The 23,671-nt window shown below is 37.9% G+C and overlaps 1 protein-coding gene across 1 annotated transcript in view; it reads right to left on the reverse strand.

Annotated features, from left to right (window-relative positions):
• Positions 1 to 23,671, reverse strand: part of LOC144655909 (myb-binding protein 1A-like protein) — a 42,283-nt gene that overhangs the window by 10,535 nt on the left and 8,077 nt on the right. Inside the window, exons 5-27 of the mRNA XM_078516099.1 lie at positions 22,649 to 22,771; positions 22,399 to 22,491; positions 21,526 to 21,637; positions 21,217 to 21,302; positions 20,821 to 20,913; positions 20,146 to 20,225; positions 19,344 to 19,407; positions 18,935 to 19,020; positions 17,579 to 17,627; positions 16,776 to 16,889; positions 16,470 to 16,592; positions 15,752 to 15,805; positions 15,380 to 15,433; positions 13,827 to 13,937; positions 13,267 to 13,321; positions 12,560 to 12,705; positions 11,783 to 11,840; positions 11,404 to 11,453; positions 10,825 to 11,007; positions 10,167 to 10,281; positions 9,496 to 9,529; positions 9,090 to 9,147; positions 8,299 to 8,415 (exon numbers count right to left, since the gene is read on the reverse strand). Of these exons, the coding sequence (XP_078372225.1) occupies positions 8,299 to 8,415; positions 9,090 to 9,147; positions 9,496 to 9,529; positions 10,167 to 10,281; positions 10,825 to 11,007; positions 11,404 to 11,453; positions 11,783 to 11,840; positions 12,560 to 12,705; positions 13,267 to 13,321; positions 13,827 to 13,937; positions 15,380 to 15,433; positions 15,752 to 15,805; positions 16,470 to 16,592; positions 16,776 to 16,889; positions 17,579 to 17,627; positions 18,935 to 19,020; positions 19,344 to 19,407; positions 20,146 to 20,225; positions 20,821 to 20,913; positions 21,217 to 21,302; positions 21,526 to 21,637; positions 22,399 to 22,491; positions 22,649 to 22,771 (2,058 nt within the window). The remainder of the gene's footprint in view (positions 1 to 8,298; positions 8,416 to 9,089; positions 9,148 to 9,495; positions 9,530 to 10,166; positions 10,282 to 10,824; positions 11,008 to 11,403; positions 11,454 to 11,782; positions 11,841 to 12,559; positions 12,706 to 13,266; positions 13,322 to 13,826; positions 13,938 to 15,379; positions 15,434 to 15,751; positions 15,806 to 16,469; positions 16,593 to 16,775; positions 16,890 to 17,578; positions 17,628 to 18,934; positions 19,021 to 19,343; positions 19,408 to 20,145; positions 20,226 to 20,820; positions 20,914 to 21,216; positions 21,303 to 21,525; positions 21,638 to 22,398; positions 22,492 to 22,648; positions 22,772 to 23,671) is intronic.

A 23,671-nucleotide genomic window follows, 5' to 3' on the forward strand; every position in this document is an offset into this window, starting at 1 on the left:
CTGATTTGAGCAGAGAGAAGTTCTTTGAAAGAATGTTCTTCACGTGGCGGTTGATTGGGTTGTAAGTTAATACCAAGGGGATAACTTGCTCGTTGGATTGCCCGTCGTTAGATGGTCGCAAGGCAGTTTCGCGGGAGATGCCGTTGACGCATTGGAGGGCTCGCTCTACAACTGCTGGAGGATACTCACGGTGCAGAAAGAAAGATGACATTTCTTTGCTTTTGGTGTTATAGTCATTTTCGTCACTGCATATTCGTTTGAGGCGTAGAAACTGGCTATAAGGGACGGAGTTCTTACACTGGACAGGATGTGCCGAAGTGTACGTGAGATACGAGTGTGAGTCGGTTTCCTTGTAGTGAATGGTTGTCGCTAGTCCTTGAGGTGTTGGCTTCAGGAAGAGGTCTAGGAAAGGAAGCTGTTTGTCACTGATGGCCCAGGTGAACTGAAGGCTTGGATGAAAGTTGTTAACGAACGTGGCAAAGTCGTCAAGTTCGCTCTTGCTACAAGCAGCTGCCCCTACAATGTCATCAATATAACGCTTGTAGAGGTCAGGCTTCCTCTCAGGATACTGTTGGAAAATCTGTTCTTCGACGTGGCCGACGAACAGACAGGCGTAGTTGGGCCCCAGTCTACTTCCCATTGCCACGCCACCCATTTGTTGGTAGAAACCTCCATTGAAACTGAAGCTGTTAAGTGTGAGGACCAACTCTGCAAGGCGTACTAAAGTATGCGTAGGTGGTTCCAGCACTGGCCGTTTGTCTAAGAAATGTGTTAACGCTAAAAGGCCATCGTTGTTTGGTATTACTGTGTACAAAGACTTGATGTCCATTGTGAACACAAAACGATTAGCGCTGGTCGTCGGATAGCTAAAAGTCTGCGCGATGTCGAGCATGTGGTTGGTGTCCTTGACATAGCTGGGCAAACTGCGAACTAAGGGAGAAGTGATTTGATCGAGGTAAGTTGCCAAGAGCTCAGTGGGGCAGTTGCATGCCGACACAATAGGTCTCCCTGGGTTGCCTGGCTTGTGTATCTTTGGGAGGAGGTAAAACTTGGAAGTGCGAGGGTGATCTACAATGAGATTGGTAGCTGTAGCTGGAAGTTCTCCATTTGCAATGGCTTGTTGGACAACTGAAATTACTTTATTTTGATGTTCCGTTGTCAGGTCGTGATCAACACGTTGGTAAAAATTGTTATCTGCAAGCTGTCGTTCAGCTTCCTGTATGTAAAGGTCACGATCCCACACTACAACGGCTCCACCCTTGTCGGCGGGTTTGATTACTATGTCGGTCCTTCGCTTTAAAGAGAGAAGGGCGGTCAGTTCACCCCGAGACAAATTCATTTTGGTGACGCGCTGCTTGAAATTAAGTTGTTTTACCTCTTTGCGACATTTAGTAATGTAATATTCTAATGCAGCAAATCTTCCCGGGGGTGGGGTCCATGTGGATGTTTTCGGCTTCAAGGTTTGGAAAACATCTGCAACCTGGTATGATGTTTGTGTTTCGTCGGCATTGTCATTTCTCTCTTCATTGAAATGGGCTTTCAAGCGAAGGCGACGGTAGAAACTCTCGCACTCAGCTTTAGTTGTATACTCGTCACTACGTGCTTGCGTGGGAATAAATGAAAGGCCTTTGCTGAGAAGGGATCTTTCATTCTCAGTAACATTGAGATTCTCAGGGATGGTTACAACAAGTTTCTCGTTAGGGGGATTAGAAGCCTCATTGTCTGGAGTTGTTAGGTTTCCCAATGTGCGCAATTTGTTCTCCTTAGCAGTGGAAAGAAAATTGAATAACTCCGCGTTGAGTTCATGTACAGTCTTGCTAATCTTACGATAAGCATCAATGTCGCATGCTGTTCTTAACTGATTGCGAATGTTACTAATCTCTTCAGTTAGAGTCTGACAACGTTGATGCATGGTATGAGCAGTTGTCATCATTAGCTTACGAGAAGCAACGTTAAGAATATGAGACACTCGCCTTTTATACTCGGATGACTTGTCCTGTCTGAGGTCCGATGCGTGGAACTTCAAAAGAAATCCGTTTGGGGCCAGTCCACGGCGAATACACTTGCGAAGGAATACAACATGCAGTGAGAAATGCGTCTTTGCGAATGTTCTGTCCGCTAGCTTAAGACACCGCTTCCGTACGTCATTGTCAAAAGTAGAGACTTGGATATTCAGCTCTCTTGTAATGGTCTTCTCAAGATCCTTAAGTTGTGGCATGGTTGATGACTAAATCACAGTAAAACTGATGATAATAAGATCACAATATTGTCAAAATATTGTTAAAAACTGTGTAGCGCAGTCTGATGATCACATAATAAAGTTAGAGTTTCGTTTATGCGCTAATTTTTGTAAATAAATCCAGACGTTTCGGGACTTCTGTCCCTTCATCAGTGGAAAATAGCCGTTAAAGTCAGCGCGCGTCATTTTCTTTGAATGTGGCAACATTGCGTGCGCGCGCTAACTGAGTCCATTTAAATAAAAGCAAAGTCAATGTTTATGCCGCGCGGCTGTAGAGTGCGGCATTTGAAGATCAGGCGGCCTTCCGCGCTGCGTCTTTCTCTGATGTTCGTAAGGCCTGATCGCACAACAGACACCATCATGTCATCTGTTGTGTGACCAGGCGAGGAGAAATGTTTTGCTACGGGCAGGTCAGCTTTCCTCTCGACAGATCTTAAATGTTCGCAGAACCTGTCACCGAGCCTACGTCCTGTTTCGCCAATGTACGACATGGTGCATGCACGACAAGTGATAATATAAACGATGTTACTGGTCGTGCACGAGAACCTCTGTCGTATTGTCAGCGGTCCACCAGGGGTGTTGATCTGGGAGGCTGGATTGGTATGGGCGCAGGTCCTGCATCGTGGGCGGTGGCACGGAAAGGTTCCATGGGGTTCATCCCCTGTGTTAGTTCCCCTGTGATAATTCCCACAGTCTGTTTCGTCGTCCTTTTTGTAGATAGGTGTTAGTCTTGCTATTTTCCATGCAGAGTAGACAGCTCCACGTTTGATGCTTTCATGATAGAGGCTGACTAGCGATGGGACTATTGCGTTTCCCGCAAGTTTTATGAGCTTTGGAGAGATGCTGTCGGGGCCTGGGGACTTGTTAGTGTTGAGTGAGTTGACTTTATCGCTTACCGACTGCGATGAAATCGTTATCTCCGCGAGTTGTGGTGGTACGTTTGAGATATCCATAGCATTTTGGCATTCTCCATTCCTAGGTAGTGGTAGCGCCATAGCTAGCTTTTCGCCAACCAGCGCAAAATGTGAGTTCATCAGGTGTGCTTTCTCGTCATCAGTGACTACCAGGCTGCCATCGCTTCTCTTCAGAGGGCCAATGTTCTTCATGTGTACTCTCGAGTTTGTGGCGTCACTGATCAGGTTCCAATAAGCACTCGTTTTCTTTACTTCTTTAAACATTTTAGAGAAGTGTGACGCTTTAGCTTTTCTTAAATCCGAAGTAACTTGTGGATCCAGCTTTGAACTTTTGAACTAAAATATTAAGTTCTCAGGGCTAACGCAAAGTTATCAACGAAATCTTTTATCCCATTCATCCCTGAATGTTTCACACGCTTTTGTATTACTTTTAAGTGGGGGAAAATGTTTCCGAAGAAAAAGGATCCAGTACATTGACACCTTTGAGCAACGCCACGAAACTAATTTAAAAACTATCGATTTAAATGAAGCAAAAAAAAGTGCGCTGAAACAAAGAGATGACCGGAAGAGTTATTAACTTTTTCCATTTTATTTCTTTTGTCTATTAGAAGATATTATAACCATTATTATATACAGTCTGCACCAAAGACACAATATAATTATTTGTCTGGCTTTGTTTTGTTTTTGTTCTCCTTTTTGCTATTTATCTCCAGTCTAGCGAGGTATTTTAGACGAACTTCGAGGTTGTTGGAGGTGCGAGTAAACACTTCAAGTTCTCGAGTAATATTATTGATATATATTTAAACTACCGAGAAATCGCAAGACACATCGTAAAAAGTCCATACTAATTAACATATATCCAAGTAACCGTCACTATTCTGATTGCCTTTATTTTGATTTAATGAATTATTTATAAGTTTGGGAATAAACTTTAGCACTTTCATGTTGCTGCCCTTAGCGCCGATGGCATATAGGGCAGTAAGTAAGTAAGTACTTTCATGTTGCCCTTTGCCTTGACAATTGGCCTTCAAGCGAGAGACTGTTCCGTAGAGGGCGGGTTCCTTCGGTTTGCAGGGTTGAAGCGTTCAAGCGAATGCAGTCCACCTTATGTGTTCCTCGTTCCCTGAGCGCGTTATTTACCGTTTCATTCAAACGACAGAAGTGTCGAAACGATGAAATAATAAAACGTCTTATTTCCCTTATTCTCCAACAGTAAATGAAAGGATTGACCGATGAATTCAAAAACACAACTGTTAACGCGGTTTCTAGCGCAACACGATTTTGTGGTGTTTCACCGGAATAGGATATTATTGCGAAGCTTATTCCGTAAGGGACGTAGTTAATAAAGGCAGCAATCACAACATATAGCATGGCGAATACAGATTTTCTGTATTTGCGAATGTTAATCCGCGGTAGTCCATGGATCCTTAACGCAATATTTGTCTGGTCTTGAATCTGTTGTTGGTGCCGCCATAGAATGGTGAATATACGGCACTGCATTGCAGGGATGGCAATGAGACTGGACAATCCAAAAAGAAATCCAAAGAAACTCACAGTCAAACGAAACCACGGTGTTTGAGAGTGCCAGAAGGAAATTACAGTTAGCGTTGAAGGAACCATCCACATCAACAGACAAGCTGCAATGCAGCGTCGAATTGTGACTACAGCGTCATAACGAAGGTGTGGCACCAAGGCAAGATATCGCTCCACACTGATGGCAGCCACGGTCATCATTGACATCAACGAAAGCAAAGAACTTAAGCGCATCTTAATAAGGAACATGATGTGATAAAAGTGGCGGTCTTTAACTAAGATACTCACAAAGTAAGCCACATAACACGGTTGGACAAGCAACCCGACAGACAAGTCCGTCAATGCCAAAAAAAATATCATCACCGAAGATGGCTCGTGTAAAGAAGGAGTCTTCCAAATGGCTGTCATGACCAGGGTGTTAGTTATTGTGGCGATAATGCTGGATATCACATTTATCGCACAGAGAACGACGAAAACATTGTTAATATTTGTCCCGTACGAAGGAACACCAGTCGGTCGCAGAGGATATGCCTCAGTGATATTTACGCCGCTAACGTTCATTGAAGCCAACTCGTTCATCGTCGATGGCATTCAACTGGGACGGCTCAGGGACTTGAATAAAATACAGTCAAATAAAATAAGCAAAAAGCGATATTTAACGTTAAGAACTGACGGGAACGAACTTCCAAGGCATTCAGTGGCCTTTTACGTACCGACTTTACCAAACGACTTAAGGGAAGCCTTTAAGTGAGCACCGAATTGGCCTTCTTTGTTGATTTCCCGGATCAGAAATCTCGCAAATCCATCTGTGTCAAATTGATATTGTGAATAAGCGGTGAAGAGAATACAAATAACATATTGATGACTGTGGGAATATGTTAAAAGAAAATCGTTTTTTTGTTTCCAATTCTTTTAGACTTAACATGCAAACAGCAATGAAATAAAACCTCCTACTACGTTTAAATTGCGTTCATATTTTTACGAAGTGGTTTCAAAAAGGACATGAATATGTAGAATCACATTTCTTCAGCATTCATAGTGAGTGGTCATCAGCTATAGATTGCCCTCTATAATTATTCATCCGTGCTCCTAGCATATATTGATAAAACTTATTGTAGAGTATAAAAAACTTATTTTGGCCTTAAAAGACCAAAAGAAGTTCTTTACACTCTGCAATCAGAATGTGGAACACGCTACCTTAAACAGTGGTTGGTTAAATTTAACGTTTCTAACCGTAGATTACCAAGAACTCTCTTGGCGGCTTTTCTTTTTTATATAATTTATATTTAACAACACTTTGATCAGCAGTGAGCCAGCAGTTAAATTAACTAATCAAAATGTGGTATCTAACGTTTAGAACTGACACGAACGGACATCCGAGGCATTCAGTTGCCTTCTTATTAGAGAATTTACCAAAAGAAGCCTTTAAGTTAGCGCTGAATTGGCCTTTTTTGTTAATTCCCACGTTAAAAAACTCGCAAATCCATCTGCGTCGAATTGATATTGTAAATAAGCGGTGAAGAGAAATACAAATAACATAGTGATGACTCTGGGGGTAGGATTGAACCAATCGCTCCTTTGTTTTTACTAGTTTCAAAGCAACATGCAAACAGCAATGAAATAAAACCGTTAATACCTATTACTACGTTTAAATTGCGTTCAATGTTTTATACAAGTGTTTCAAAAAGGAGACGAAAATGCAGAATCGCATTTCTTCTGCATTCGTAGTGTGTGGTCATCACCTATAGATTTGCCCTCTATAATTAATCATTCGTGCTCCTCGCATCTATTGACAAGACGTATTGCAGAGTGTAAGAAACCCTTTTTTGGTCTTTTAAAAAGACCAAAAAAAGTTCCTAACACTCGGCAATCAGAATGTGGAACACGCTACCTACAACAGTGGTTGGAAATAGTTTGTACGCTGTCTTCAAGAACTCTTTTGGTGGTTCTTCTTGTTTTAATATAAATTATATTAAACAATACTTTGAGCAGCAGTGAGCACGCAGATAGTTTCTACTCAGTTTGGGATTTACTTATAATTAGCCCTTTGACCCTTTTCCCTATATAAACAAAACAGTCCGCTAGCTTCCTTTCCTGTCTTGGGAATAGAGTTCAAAGGGTTTTAATTAAAATCAGTTTGTTATGGGCAGCATGCGTAAACAGCAATAATACAAATCTTGCATGCCGTCCCGTGCACATACAGCTGGATTGCATATTGTTTTCAATATTTTCCCCTCGGAATCAATTCAGATTTTACCTTCTTATAATTTGTGGGGGAGATTAATTACGAAAACTGTGATTCGGGCATTTCATAATTGTTTTTATTTGTATGAAGAAGGCATAATACTATAAAAAACTGTACACGTTATTTCTCTAACGTGTTTTAAAAAAAAATAAGGCGCAATGGAAAAAAGACAAAGTATGAATTTAAGCAATTGAAAAAGTTTAGTAATCGATTTAGTATGCTCAAGGGAAGTTCCCCATCTCTTAAACTAAAGCACCTTTCTGTACTTTCGACGTAACATATAACAAAACCTCGCTTGGCTGAAGAAAGACTTTAAAATAAAAAAAAAAAAAACTAAAGTAAAAAAAAAAAAAACATACCTAAAACTTTTAATCTGCAAATTGTAGGTATTCTTAGCTTTGAATATATTTTTATGTTTTGAATGTATTTTAGGATATGAACTTTTTAGCATAATATTTTATTACTATTTTCTTTCTTTAAATGTGGTAATTACTATTTGCAGGGCCCTACTGAAAACTGCTGCAGTGAGTAGGCAACCTGACTCAATATCGCCATAAAACGTGCTTTCTATGGGCTATATCAACGGGATATTAAAACTATAAATGTCTTTAATTATTTACAACGTCACAGAGACAATCGTGGAAGATTGGAAGAAATGGAAACAGTTTCGAATACAGTCGTGGCTAAAGTTAAACGTTTCTAAAACCCCTAGATCATTTCCCGTAAACAGACTATATTGAGATAAACAAACAGAACCGCATTATAGGCCATTTCCGAGTTACCCTTCGTCTCTGTTTCAAAACGAGTCCAAGAAAGAAACCATTCATATGAAAATGAGTTTTACATGTACCTACAGGTCCATTTTCATGCAAATCAACCTCATTTTAATTAGAATGGTTTCGCACGTAGACTCGTTTTGAAACAGAGGCAAAGGGTAACTCGGAAATGGCCTATTGCAAGCCATCTACAGGGGTTCGTTGGCATGCTCCTTTGGGATGGAAAAAATAAATAAGGGTCTTCTGAAATGAAATTGCTACATTGTACGCGTTATGAAGTTCCTAACTTGATACTGACTAGACTTCTACTGACTACTTCAGTGTTAAGGCAAGAGGAAGAGGCTAGTCATATTTTTTCAAGTTGGCATGTTTTCAAATGTTCTTAATGATGAGTTTCTGTCATCGTGTTTATTAACGAACTTGACTATCACAAAAAACAGACGGCTGTCAAAACACGTCTTAAAAACTCAAAGGCGTTGTCCTTATCTTGAACACTAATTACCAAGTTCTATTAGAGACCAGTTTAAATCATTGAATAATAACTTAAAACCAGTTCCAAAATTTCAAACTTAATTTAAACTAGATATTTACCTCTTTTGACGAACACAACTTGTTTTGAAAGAGTCCTTGGGCCCTTTCCCCTAAAGTGTGGAAATCCTTGGAATTAAGTGAAGACCACGCCACATCCAGCAACGGATCAATCAGTTCCTGAAAAATGAAAAAAAAAAAAAAATGATTCACACTGTGGTCAGGCAAACACAACGACCCTGCTGATATAACGAACTCCCCGGAAAAACGAATAGCCTGATATCATGAAGTTCCTAATATAATGATTTTTCCGTATGAATACCCGATTCCCTCTATAGCGCCCGCCTGCAGGGAATCACGGTAGTTGTATTCATCAAACCATGCGCGAGACTCAACAACGATGCACGTTGCTGAGTCTCGCGCAGGGTTTGATGAATACAACTACCGTAATTCCCTGCAGGCGCGCGCTATAGAGGGAATCGGGTATTGAGAAAATTCAGTTAGTTCGATTACAAAATGCCATTAAAAATATACACATGCAAAACAATAAACAAAACAACGAAGTAAAAGTTCTATGAAAAACAGATTATTTTGAATGGTAAGTAAAGAGACTAACTTGCTCGAGAGAAATACATGTCGTGCATGCAAGTACAACGAGAAATCTGACAACTCCGCCAGTCACAGTTCTGGCACTTTGATTGGCTCAAACGAAAACCATAAGAAAGTGATCAGAAAGATGTCAAAAAGTTGTCAGAAATCAATCAAGACCTTAGTCACGTGGCAATGGTACGGCGCGCAGAACTATAAAATAAGAAATGATTACTCGTTAATTACGTGTGAATTCATAAACTCACCAGAACGAGGGGATTCGAGGCTTGTTTCTTGATAAATATCTCGATTATATCTAAAACCCTAAAGAAAAACCAAAATGATGTCATTTACAGTCACATGAACTGAGCTTCAAATAACCTGTCTACTTGATACACGCGCAAATTTACACAACACAAATTCACTTCGAACCTAGACGTCAAAAGCACAAAGAAAAGCCACATTTTCGCGAAAGTTGTCATTGTAATAGCATCATTGCGTATGCCAGGTTTGGTGCTTTTAAAACTTTTCTGCGCACTTTTCTGAGCATTTTTAAGGTTTTCGTGCGCTTAGAATTATGGCTAGATGTACCACTCGCCATCTTTTTTGGGGCACGGATTATAGGGTATGTATTACAATAAACTAGTGGAAATATAAAATACAAATCCGTACCTCAACTTAAAATGGAGAACGATCTTCATAGAATCTGTCGACAAAATTCAAAACAAGATACAAAATAGTGTTAATACAAAAGGTTAAATGAGTGCAGTTGCTCTGCAAATGTAACATAAAAGTCTGTTTCCGAGCCATGAGGCCCATACAGCCGGAGCTTATCCCGGTTTCCGTAGCATTAAGCGACTAGGAGTATTGCTACTCCCCCCTGGATGGGATGCTAGTCCATCGCAGGGTTACCCCCCAGCAGTAAATTCGCCGGTACCCATTTATACACCTGGGTGGAAAGAGGCACTGTGAGAGTAAAGTGTCTTGCCCAAGAACACAACGCAGCGCCCCGGTCAGGCCTCGAACCCGGGCCGTTCGACTCGGAGTCGAGCGCGCTAACCATTAGGCCACCACGCCTCCCACAAATGTAACATACCGATGGGTTTCGTCAGTAAAATTCCATCACGAATTGTATTGTGTTGGATGGTCGGCATAACAAAGCAACTGCGTTGAGAGAAATTTGATGAAAAGTAGAACTGCGTGTTATCAAAACAAAACAAAAAACATCTCTTAAAATATTTGTTCTCGTAACTCCATCGTGCATAAGTGTCACATAAATTGCACTTTTAATTTAGCAACACAACACAGAAAAGCTTAAAAGCTTCAAAGCTGCAAAGCTTCACCTTTCTTTTTGCTCTTGTCCTTTTTTGCTTGCAACTGTGACTTGAAAACAGCAGCAAGGGCGTCATCAAGTTTCATCATGGCTTCGTCGTCTAAGTCTTCATCGCTACTGCTTTCCTGCAAAGTTAAATATTCATTTGAGACGGAATAATCAATCACATGTTTCCCTATCTAACGGTTCAGTGCCTGAGAGTTTACGAGTTAAAGGGGAGTTAATGCGGATCCTCTCCTTGAGATGCTTGGATGGGACAGGGTCTCAGTAAGCTGAACAAAGCAAGAGGCAGTTGTCACGTTCAAAACACTAAAAAATCTAACGCCCCTATACATGCAAGATCTGTTCTCTGCTCATGATTTTCACTACAGTATATGTAGCTCTGAGAACATACTGCAAGTACCTAAACCAAGGACCAAATATCTTAAACGCAGTTTTGGTTGTTCCGGGCCTGTTCTTTGGAATGGACTGCCACCTAAATTATGTAAGCCATTAACCCTTACAAGGTTTAGAAGGGGAATCAATGACCTATATTCATCAAGGGGCACCCACACGGCAAACACGTAAAACAGTATTTTTATCTTTTTATACTGATGTTTTTATACAGTGTTTTAATAAAGTTTTGTATATTGTCTATTGTCACTAATAATCGTTCTCCCGAGACAAACCTCTTTTTCCATGTCAACCATTGCTGAACCAAGAGCAGCTTGTACTTCAGCCCTGAAAGCCTCATCAACAACACCAACAGCCTCTTCCTGATCATCTTCTGAACTGCTGCCTTCATCATCGTCATCATCATCATCATCATCTTTATCACCTTCATTATCATTATCACCACCGTTTGCCTCTTCCTAGATTTGAAGGACAAATATCCTTAATTTACACATTGACATCTGGGATTTTTGAAAAAAAAAATTACATGTCCTGGTCAGTTATGGGCTAATTAGAACCAGACTACTCAAAATGGCAATGGCAACATAAAAGCGTCCTTTCCACTAGTATCCTGTTTTTCGATATTTTTTTCTCGGGCATGTGCTCAGATTCAAATTTTGAGGTTTTTGAACAAAAAAATGCCCTAGGTTACCTCTTTCGACTTTTCGTTTTTATGTTCGTTTGTTTGTTTATTGAACGGAAATGACACTTAAATGCTGTCATTCTTGAATGTGGATGTTTCATGTGGATAGCGTCAAAAGTAGGAGAAACACTGTACTTAACAAAAAATCTACGATAGTTTTATTCAATATTACCTTTCCTTTGCCTTCTTGGTCTTCCATTTCCTCGTCATCTTCCTCATCGCCTGAATATATAAAAACAAACGAATCTATCAAAGATTGTTGAAGGAACAACGAAGAGCCCATGTATTAAAAGTTGCAAGTTTTATTTTGCGGCTTTGAAACCTCTCACCGGCTCCTCAAGATATCAAAACGATTACGAGAAAAAGGATCGCAAGTCACCTAACGTATACCGTTCTTTTCTAACTCGTGAAATGATACATTAATTTTTTTACGCTTTTTGGTACATGTAATTTTTTTCTACATACAATTTCCCAGCCCTAAAGAAAAAAAAAAGTGCTCCATGCCGCATTTACCACTATGGGCAAGTTTTAGACTTTTTTTCTGTACCTACCTGATTCATCAACAATTTCCAGAGTTTCACCCTGAATTCCTTTTCTTGGATCTAAACTCTAAAAAAAATACACAATATCAAGTACACTAGTCTATACAAGACTATAATATAAGAAAAGACAATATACAAGTGCAATGTATTAAAAAAGCAACACAAAACAAAGCAAAGAAAACTTTCACGCATTTATACTTGCTGGTAAACTTCAGGTCTGGTTCATGCAAACTGAGCTTTACTTAAGACCATGTAATCATTGTAAAGGACAATGGCAGACACAGTCCACTTTACAGACAGCGTTTTGATCCCTGCAGGCTGAATGATGCCCATATATGTTCCTTTGCATAAACGCACTAAATACGGAAACCCCATTCATACGGACAATTTTAGTGGTCCCTGTGATGTCTTGTTAATATGTGTTATGATGGAGAACCAGAGACGGCGGCGAAGCATTTTTCCAGGTGTGGGGTGGGGGGGGGGGGGCTGACTAGTGACTTGAAGTGGGGGGGAAGGTGCTTAAGAGACTTTTCTCTTAGTAAGTCGTTATTTTTTCGGAAAAAGTGGGGGGGGGGGGGCTAAAGCCCCCCCCCCCCCCCCCCCCGGCTCTGCCGTCCCTGAGAACAACTGTTATGATGAGTAATATTTCAAGTAACATGAAAGAAGTTTAAATTTCAGTTTTGCAAATTAACAAGACGAACGAGTAAAAAAAAAAAAAGAAAAGAAAACAAGGCACACAGTAATAGGTTTAAAGAATCATGGAAAACCAAGATATGCAGCACCAACCTCTAAGATCATGGTGAGGGCATTCCGCGTCAAGTGCGGGGAAAGAAGAGTGAACACCTGGTCAACAACATGTCGGAACAAACTTGAGGGTCTGGTCAACAGACTCAGTAATACTTCAGTTAACACCTCCACCCAATGAGGTTCCTCTGAAAAATAGACAAGAAACGACACCATTACTGCCTGAAAACGTACGCAGTCAAGGAAGGAGTACTCTTTAATCAAAAATTGTCTGAAAAGTTGTCTTTGATAGAGGGGTTTGGTAGAGGGATTTCTCAAAGAGTCCTCTGGACTCCCCACTTTTGCCTAAGCTTTTGCATTATTCAAGATTAATGTACATGCATGGGATGTTTCAAATCAAACAAGTTTGCACGAGTCTGATCATCATTGATTTCAAACTATGATTAATAAAACTTCACGCTTGTAAATACGTGGTGTCCTCGAAACCAGTAGTCTTGGTAGTTCCACTGTGCTCTTTCATTACATTTCTTTTATTTGTTATTAATAGAAAAACGTGACACGTGTCATCCGTAAGCTGCAAAGGGGCTCCACGATGTACAGTTGACTGTTCGGTTGACTACACAACTGATGGTGAAAGCTACGCAGGGATAATGGTATCTGGCAGAGTATGGAAAACTGAAAAGCAACCTTTTCTTCTTAGTTTACATTTTCGGCCAGCTATAGCACATACATGTACATGCAAGTCTCACCATTATGGTCTTCTTCAGTCTTGGTCTTTTGTCTCTCATAACAGGCTTTCAGCTCCTAGAACAACAAAGAGCCTTACAATGGGAACATTCATGTTTTTAACAAATCACGTTTCGTAGCATGGGCTCGAGTTGAGAGAAAGAAGAGAGATGGGGTGGGGTGTGCAAAGATGCCAAGGCTGTGGATAGTGGACAAACAGAGGTACAGATCAGGGACTAACAATCAGTCAAGATAAGAACTGAAGATAGACGAATGTAAAGGCCTTACACACCAGTTGGCACAAAAAAAAAAAACTAGATAACAGGTAACAGTTGAATTACTGATTATTATCGTGCAAAAAGGATCAGCTACACATATATAAATTTCTAATATACATAACATAAAATTCTTGAACAAGTTATCAGCTTCGATTTTACATTTTACATTTTACAATGCCTTCCCTTTGGCTTGCAGCTGTAAATACCTATACAGACCGGCTCTCATATTGTGTCTATCACTGTTGAACCATAGAAAAGGTTCGTCTTCCTCTAATTAAGTATTTAATATGTTTGACATAAAGTACCTTGAGAATGTCGATGGCTTGATCTGGCTCAGTGAACAAGTTCAGTGCCATGTGTGAGAATAGCAGTTGAAAAACTTCATCTTCATGTTGAGGTGCTTCACTCTTTCTTCTCTGAAGTTACAGACACATAAGGTGCATTTTAATTTTTAATAAAAATAATGTAACCTTAAAGAGCAATTTAAAAGTGGGAACCAACGGGCGTTTCACCTTTATTTGGCCGCCTTGTTGAATATTTTTTTTTTAATTTTTTTTTTTTATTTTTTGGGGTTTTTTGTGTTTTTTTTTTGGGGGCCCCCGTTAAACCCCCCCCCTTTTTTTTTTTTTTTTTTTTTTTTTTCCTTTAAATTGCTTTTCTTTTTTTTTTTTTTTAGTAATTAAAAATACTGCCTGACCGAGTGATGCTTCATGTATCAGACACACACAACAAGGAAATGATAAAACAAATCAGCAAAACTGTGTACGTTAAGGCATCGTCATAGTTTTAGCCAAATTAACCATGATCTACCATCCTGTAAAATTGCTTCTCCATAACTGACTTGGTCACAAAGTAAAAGTATCCAAAAAATTTATTCACTTAGCTGCTGCTAAAAGAACTTCCACGCTAATTAAATAAAGTATTGCACTGGATTGCATTGTACTGCAAGCTTGCATTAGTATCCCAAATTTACTCCTAATGAAGTCGACAACTTGTGATTAGCAAACTTATACCTTTAAAAGTTGCTCAGTGAGAGAGTGTTTCGGAACAGTTAGGGCGTCATCTTGCTTTGTTGTGTGCCATTTGTTTTTCGATGGTACAGTGATATTTCTTAGAACGAACAAGATCCTTTGTTGTTTGAGTGTGGTATTAGATAAAATTGAGGTGTATTTTTTTACCCTTAGCATTGTTCATTTTGTTTTAGCGTGTTAGTGGCTTTCGATAAAGGGACCGTGTCACACTAAGCTAACTTAGGCATAGGAAATGACCATCAAATTTTTTAAATGTATAAAATAACCTCTTAAAACAGTGAAGGAATATTTAAATAACACACCAAATGAAAAGAAGGTACGGAGGCCAAAAGTGAAAGATTGAAACGGATGCGATGTGGGCTTTGAAATATGGTCGGGAACAGTTCAAGTATCTTTCTGCTGAACAGACGCCGGGAGACACATTAGCGAGGAAGCATTTCATTAAAGATTATTTCTGCAAACATTAGTTTCATAGCGAAATTGGCAAAATTTAATAACATAAGATTAACTTAGCCGTGACATATTCAAATAATCAAAGAATCCAAAATTGCTTTACAATGGGCTGCAAAACCAGAATCAATGTCGCTTTCATGACATGTATTTGCTTCGGGTTCTCATGTTCAGGTTAAGTTTATCTATATTCCCTCACAAGCAACGTACATGTACATAAATGCATAAGGCCCGTTTACACAGGCGATTTTTGTCGCGCTCTTTTTTTTGCGCGGTTTTTTTGTCGCTCCTCTCGCGGCGCTTCTCCTCGCCCGGCGGTTTTTCCCCCGGGCGGCGCCCCCAAAGGGAAGAAGCCATGTTCAGAGTGAAATTAGCACCTTTTTCTGGATTTTCTCGATACTCTTCACCGCTTTCTTGAATGCCTTTTCTGCCTGCAACAAAACAAATGTTTCTCAGCAAAAATAGTAAGACATGCAGTATTAATAATTGGATCCAATTTATCAAAACTACAGGAGAGATTCAGATCAACTTTTTTCGATATAAACATGCATCCAATAGATGTAGCTTTGAAAGTAAATGTAATGTACATTTATCCTTGCAATGACTAGAGTAATCATTTTCTTGTTTACAAACTAACACTGGAACACTCAAAGAATCAGGTTTACCTTACGTTATTAGTAAAAGAAACATTAAAGGTGTTTCAGTGTGGGGTACATTGGGACATGGTATACCGTCACCTAAGACTTTACCTCAGTTGTCCACAAATCAGTGGCAACGTTATATTCCTCATCTTCCAGAAGTTTCTGTCCAAAAAAGCACACACAAATAGTTTATTAATAAACCAGAAAGTGTTTGTTGTAACGTGGAAAGATAAGAAAGGTTGCCTAGTTTTTCGAATAATTATTCGGTTAAAGTAATTGTCGAGGATAATGAATTACTTAATATACCAACGTTAATGATGAATTGCCATGTACAAATGTGCCATATGGAGCTTTAGCAAACCACGATGGCAACGTGAATGAGAACGTCACCAAACAAAAGGTTTAATAAGCAGAATAAAAGCCATGCACGTGTGTTTTATATCCTGGTACCTTTCTTGGCCGTTCTCTGCAAAACAACAACACCAAATGACCAAGTTCTACGTATTATAAAGAGCGTGAAAGACGTCGGCTAAATTTTCGAATTTCTATTTGATGATGAACGTGTTTCTGACATATTTAGCTCCAGCTTGCTCCTAAACCAATAGATACACTGAATACATTTGGATAATAGCGAGATTCCCAAGTTAAATATAAATTCATCTTATGCACCAGGTGTTGTCCTCGGCGTTGCCGTTGTTATTGCTAAAGCTCCCTAATGATTGGAGATTTGCATACTCTTAATGAGTGTTAAAGGAGTCAGAAACGTGTCACTGCCCATTTTTTTTAAAAAAGCCAAAAATGTTTTAAACAAAAAAATATAATTTACCTTGGCATGCTGTACAATATTAGAGAGCTCAAACTGTTTCATCTCTTTGCTAGATGAGAGGTCTTTTAATGCACTGACAAACCTTTCTCCACAAATTTGTCTTACTGAAGAGGTCAAAGGCACCTATTATTTGAAATAAAAAAAAATAATAAGAAAAATTTAAATCTACATTCTTGTCAATTTTACAGTCAACATCTTTATCTCATAATTTAGTAGGCTGCAGCTTTTGGGTTTTACCTCTTGGCATCCCAATTCAGTTACTCATTTATAAAATATAGGTCTGCGGATGTCATCAACAAAACTTACCTTAATATCTGTTTTGATTGGTTGGAAGTATGCATTTTCAAGAAAGAAGAAAAGCACGTCTTGAATCCACGTGCCCTCATGCGAGACTGTCTTTTTCTTAACCAACTGGTACAGCTGTGGCACAAAGAACCAACAAGAGAAGAAAACGTTAGTATAAAGTAAAAATAAACGTTTTTGAAGTTTACAAATGGACGTCAGTTTTTTTATGCAGTCATGTTATTGATCATGAATTAAATGTACGTCATATCATTGTAAAAGTAATGAAGATGAATTTTTCAACAATGACACGAGCATTGGACAAAGAAAAATTCTGAGTCCCCATCGGGAATGGAACCCATGGCCTCCCAGATACTGGTTGGGTACTCTAACCAAAAGAGCTACGAGGGACTCGTGGAGAGCACACTGTAGGCCATTTACTAGGTTGATATAATAAAAAATATATATATATGTGACACTCGTCTTAAATACCGCTAGGATCAGCAATGTGGAAATCATCATGTGTGAAGCAAATAATAAAGCTGGTAAATTTTAAGCTCAGTGATAAATAATGAAGATGAATTTTTCAATAATGACACGAGCATGGGACAAAGAAAAATTATATGACTTGTTTGTCTCGCTCTTTTTAATAAATAGATTCCATTTTTTCCTTTGTTTCCATTTTTTTCTTTGAGCAATTTAACTGTGATTGGGGGATAGTGACAATTGCTATCAACTCAAGCGTAGTCGAAGAAAAAGTTCCCCTAAGTTGTTCAGTACAACCATCTTGGGATAAATAAAGAAGTCATCAAAAATTTAATACTGACGTGGTTTAACACTGCAGTCTGCGTTGCTTCATCACTCTTTGCTGATGAACTAAATGAAAACATAATGGATAAAAATTAAGGTTGGTAAGACCACAACACAGTTGTATGAGGCCCTGCCAGAGTAAATTCTGACAAGCGACATGGCCCAAAAAGTAGCGACAGCAAATAAAATAAAATTGCGACAAACAACAACCTTTTTGGAAAAACTTAAATTCCGACAAGGACAAGCAATTTTCCTTCAATTTTACTACCGACAGCAATGTGGAGTTTGATAAAACAGCGACAAGGCGCATTGTTTAATTAAGACAAGCGACACGGAGAACCCCCCTGGCAGGGCCTCAGTTATCAAACTGAAAGGTTAGAATTTCAATATATCATTTGCTTACTAGAAGACTTTCACATTTAATTAAAGTACTGATAAATTAGAAATTACAATTTCAAATTGTTTCAATTTCCATTCAAAAATTACTGTAGCAATGTAACCCTGGACGTTTAAGGGGGAAGATCCCCCCCACCCCCAACCCTCCGATTTCTTTTTTGCAATTTTTCAAGAAGATTAACTCTTAGTCCATGATGCTAAAACTTAAAGTAACTGTTCATCCCTCCCTTGTGGAAATTTTATTTTGTCAACCATGTGTCTGTTGTACTTTAATTTTTACCTCTGGTTTAAATTTTTTCAAACCGTGAAGTTTTTAAACTGGTTTCCTTTTTTTTGTACAAGAAAGTCTGCCTGGCGAAAAATCGTCATTTTTGAATTTTTTTATTTTCGAGTTTTCTAAAACAAATGATATGATTTGTTTAATTTTACATTCCATAAGTATTCTCGCTTGATTTCGCATCCATTTCCGTTACTTTCTGACTTTACTAAGAAAAGGGAAATCCAAGATGGCAGATCCAAAATGGCGGCTCAAATGACATCATATGACATCACAGCCAACAAAAATTATGTCATCCTGTAGTGCAAAACAGTTTTGCTGCCCATTAATAGAACGAAAACCCTGCAAAGAGTGAACTTTAACAAGGGGATGGTGTGTTGATTCCAAAAAAGTATGATTGGGTTTGCCAGATGCCTTTTATTGAATAAAAAAAATGATAAATTATGTCAAATATGTTCCTAACAGCACAATTTCAAGCTCTCTTAAAAAATGAGTTTTGTGGGATGCCAGTGTAAGAATTGCCTCTTATTTGTTTTCTACTTTGAACATGAATTCTTTACAAGTGTTTTTATTTATTTATTCATTTATTGAAATAATTATTTTTGCATACATGTATTACATGCATCTAATTGTAAATTCTATTACTTGCTTGACGTAAAATAAAGTAATGTACTGCATGGCATTGTATTGTAAATCTTACTGAGTTTCTGTAGAATCTTCAACAAATCCACATTCAAACATTTTAAGCAACCATGCTACAAACACCTTTGGTCCTGATCCTTTAAGCTGTGGAAGGTAGGGACAGATAAAGATTAATGTGTTAAACCTTGTTAACCAGTCGCATGCACCCATTAAATCATAACTGGCTTGGTAATGGCCACGTTTAAACTTAAACAAAAAATGTATATACAACTGTAGCTCTGCAGAAATCCTCTGACTACATGTTATTGTTACAGGTTAAACTGTTTGAATTTCTGAATTGTGACAGCCAATCGGCACAATACAAGAGTTTTTTTGGAGCTACATGTACATGTATGCCGCTAGGCCAGTATGTAATTGTTTGGGTTGATTCTACTTCTTTCAAATGAGAAAACAAAAAACAAACTCACGGTTCCAAGAAGATTGTCTACAGTCCTTGTTTTTGTGAGCTTGTCAAAATGCATATTACCCTGCCTAGCAAATAAAACACCAAAACATCTAGTTTAGACTAAGTACAACAAGCAAGTAAATAAAATTAATATAAAAGGGCATATGGGAGGTTACAATTTATACTACAATACCTTTTTTGGGGAAAAATAAATCCTTGCAGCAATCAGGCTCTTTAGCCAGAATTTGAAAAGGGGGCATCCAAAAATTTCTTAGGCCCAAGAGTCCACCCTCCTAGGAGGGTCCGAGGACAAACTTTTAACATGTAAGGTGCATTTCTGCAAATTTAATTGAAGATTTTAAAATTTTAAGATTGAACTGTAACCAGGATATGACATAATAAAAATGTAAAAAGCGTTCTCTGGTTAAAAAGTTTAAGAAAAATATAAGCTTTCGGCTATTATACTATTAATAGCCTTTTGACAAAAAGCTATAGTCATTCATTTCAGTCATTCATTTAATTAAATTGGACATCTAAATTGTTTAAAATATTTCTGACAACAAACAATAGTACCCTGTATATGTGCATAATTTGTACTTCTGCAGTTCTGTAACTAACATTATTGTGGGTGATGAAGAATCGATTTTTTTACTACATTTTTGCAATATTTATACAATATTGCAATATTTCCATACATCATATAAAATCAGTCAATATTTTTAAATGGCAAGTTGCATGTATTTGTCTATTTAAAAGGCTCATTAATCAAACTTTATAAAATCGAGTTGCACTGTTGTTAATTACCCAATTTTAGTTTATTTTACCTTCCTAAAAGCTGTTGTAATACCGTAGCAGGCACTTCAGGATCTGTATTTTGAATCACTAGTGCAGGAAGACATGACGCCTGAGGTGTAAAGTAAAACACACTTGGAATGTCTATTTCATGTATGATAGTAGATCAGAACCATCCAATAACTGAACCGTGATAGGACAATCCCCTTAACCAATAAATGAAAGCTAACCACATGCAAACTGGAGTGAATGCTAACCGCAAGCAAACGGGGATGAAGCTAACTGAAAGCCAACCACAAGCAAACTGGAGTGAATGCTAACCGCAAGCAAATGGGGATTAAGCTAACTGAAAGCTAACCACAAGAAAACTGGAGTGAATGCTAACCGCAAGCAAATGGGGATGAAGCTAACTAAAAAGCTAACCACAAGCAAACTTGCTGACTATCATTTTGCATTCTGCAAATGCAAAATACCCCTGCCATCCAATAAGTAGAAGAGACCTTCATTGGAAAGTCATGATACATCTTCACCTTACAAATCAAGCGTTTATAAATTATCATGAAAAGCCTTGTACGTTAATTTAAGTGCACAGTAAAGAATACTGCAAGGGTCAACAAAGTAAACTGCCAGAGATCCTAAAGCTGCCATAATTTGGGTGGAAATTGCAGGTAGCTGTCCAGATAGTTTGTGTTTGTCTTTTCACATACCAGTTGTTTTGCTGCCTCATGAAGGTAACTCTGTGAAGAGGACAGGCTGTTTATAAAGCTCCTCATCATGTGGCCACCAAATAGCACTGACACCTGAAAAATTAATAATAATTATTTCAGTGGGCAGACATCAACAAGTTCTGTTGATTGAATTTTTTCATAAGAGGGCATGTTACCTGAGCTTCCATAAAATGTGCATTGTTTCAAACAGCCCTCCCCCCCCCCACCTCCTCTTACCTTTTTTTTCTGAAAATACATGTAAGCCCCTCTCCCCACTCCCCCCCCCCAAAAAAAAAAAGAAAAAACTTTGACTTAGTTCCTCAAACATCTTCTGATAATAACCAAATGGAAAAAAAAAGATACAATAAGATTAAGATTAGGGTACATAATTCTCACCTGTTTAGCACTGATTTTAGGGAGCACTTTCTTCACAAGCTGAAATCCAAGAAACTTTCTGTCATGTGTTGACTGGAACAAGCCATCTGCAAAAATGACAATAATTAAATAATACTGTATGCACAGTCAATCCTTAACTTACAACAGTGCAATCCAGACCAACACAACTGTCTTTACAAATACCCCATATTTCTCCAATCGAGTTTACATGTAATTATAACTAACAATGAAATGAAAAATTGAAAGAGAGAGAAAATTTGTACTTTTTAATAGTTTTAATTATAAATTTTGGTTTCATTTAAAACGTACCTTCAATAACAGTATTCCAGAATAATTCAAAATCACTAGCAGGATTGTCAATCAATGTGAGGAAAATTTCATCCCAAACACAGTGGACCCTTGGATGTGACGAAATAGAGTCCTGGAAAACAACAACACAGGAAATGTTGTATAAAGCAAAGAAGATTTGCAATGCCTACTAGTAGTTCATCATACACAATGTAATTATGTGTCTGACTGTAATAGGTACATGTGTGTATAATGCGAGGTATCACAGAGGCCGTGGGTTTTAAATCTCATTGAAGCCCTAAATTTTATTAATGAATTAATTTTAATTATTTATTTATTAACTTAGTATACTCATTTATTTTCATCTACTTAATATTTATTCATCTGTCTATTTATTCATTTATTTATATTTATTTATTTGTTTGTTTGTTTGTTTATTTATTTATTTATTTATTCATTTATTTATTTATTCTGTTATTTTTCCTTATTATCTCTTACAGGCTTTTTCTCTCCCAATAGCCTAAAAAAATAGTGAGTGCAGGGAAAGGATTGCGTCATGGCTTTTTAATGTTTTTCTCTTCCACGCAAAATAATTTCTTTTTCTTTTTCTTCTTTTTATACATGCAGATTGTATGCTGCAAAACTTATCTGATGACTCCTATACTAGAAAAAAGGAAATAGTACTGTTAAAGCTATAAAATAAGGTAAAGCTACTGAAACATTTGCTTATTTTAAATAATTATTCCTACACTATCTAAAAATAGTACAATCATGTATTTTTTTATTGGTTTTTCAAACTTTCCCTACCAATCAAAAAGCTGCAAGCAATTATTAATATATGTATGTATTATCTAGATTTACTATTATTTAAAGTTAACAGATGAGTACATTTACCTGTAAAACAGTACCCATTTCTTTGCAATTCTGCTTCTCAGCTATAAATGAACATTTCCATGCACCTTTCATCAGCTTTTCATCAAGATGGTCCTATAATATCAGAGACAGAAATTGCAATTAAATATTTTAATTTATTTTTTTGTGTTGTAATATTAATTAAATATTTAAATATTTTAATATTTAAACAGCTTAAGATAAAATTGTTGTTAAGTATCATTCTTTCCTTTAGTTGTTTGGATATACAGACCCCCCAGCATCTTTGAAGTGCAAGAGAAATGAGAAGTGTTTCAGGTGTGGCCTGTGTCCAACCACTCTCCAAAATCTCTTCGACAGCTGGGTAAACACACTTTATAAACACATCTGAGGACACCTGAAACATGGCAATTGATACAGTACTATAAACAATAAAGTAATAATCAGTTACTTGTAAATGAATGATCACTCTAGACAATAAGACTGCAGTCTGCCATGCATAAGACTATCACTAACAATCAATTATCAACCAACTTTACATTTGTTGAAAAATACTGAACATAATTATTTCATGGCCACGTGTTAACAGTATTAGCTCACGATCGAGTAGATTCGCCACTTTGTTGGATGAGGAAAAGTGAGCAGAGAGATTTCAGAGATTTCATTCAGCCTCACTCCTACTCCCTCAGGGACACATTAATAATTTTTCTCCTACAGTATTCCCAAGCCTCTCCCAAGTTTAAATCCAAAATGGCACTCACCCGATTAAATGCGCTTGCTCACTTGCTAAGATAAGCTGCATTGTGCTAGATATAAAATATATACATACTAGTTATGCAACGCTTTCGAGTGGTATACTATGGAATATCCCACGAGTCACTTGTATTTTCTCAGTATACACACGAGCCTTTAGGCGAGTGTGTATACAAAGAAAATACAAGTGACAAGTGGGATATTCCATAGTATACCACGAGAAAGTGTTGTGTAACTATTTTATACCATGCCATTGAAAATACGCTTACTAAATTTCGTCGAGAATACAATCGCAGCGCACGATGGGAAGGTTGGGTTGAATACCGTCGAATATACAACGGCTTTTCTGTATTCTGATTGGCTGTATTTTCTATGGCATGGTATAAATGTGTATATGTTGTGGTTCAATTTTATATTATTTTCAATTGGTTTATAGCCCAAAACAATAGACATCACTACGAGGCTCTGGGGAATAAAACCCACAAACTCTAATAGTTAATTTTCCAGAGCCTCAAATTGAGGTCTATTGTTTTAGGCTGAATTT

Source organism: Oculina patagonica, chromosome 1 (genome assembly GCF_052425735.1).
Source record: "Oculina patagonica isolate OP01 chromosome 1, crgOcupat, whole genome shotgun sequence".
In the NCBI taxonomy this organism is placed as follows: Eukaryota; Metazoa; Cnidaria; class Anthozoa; order Scleractinia; family Oculinidae; genus Oculina; species Oculina patagonica.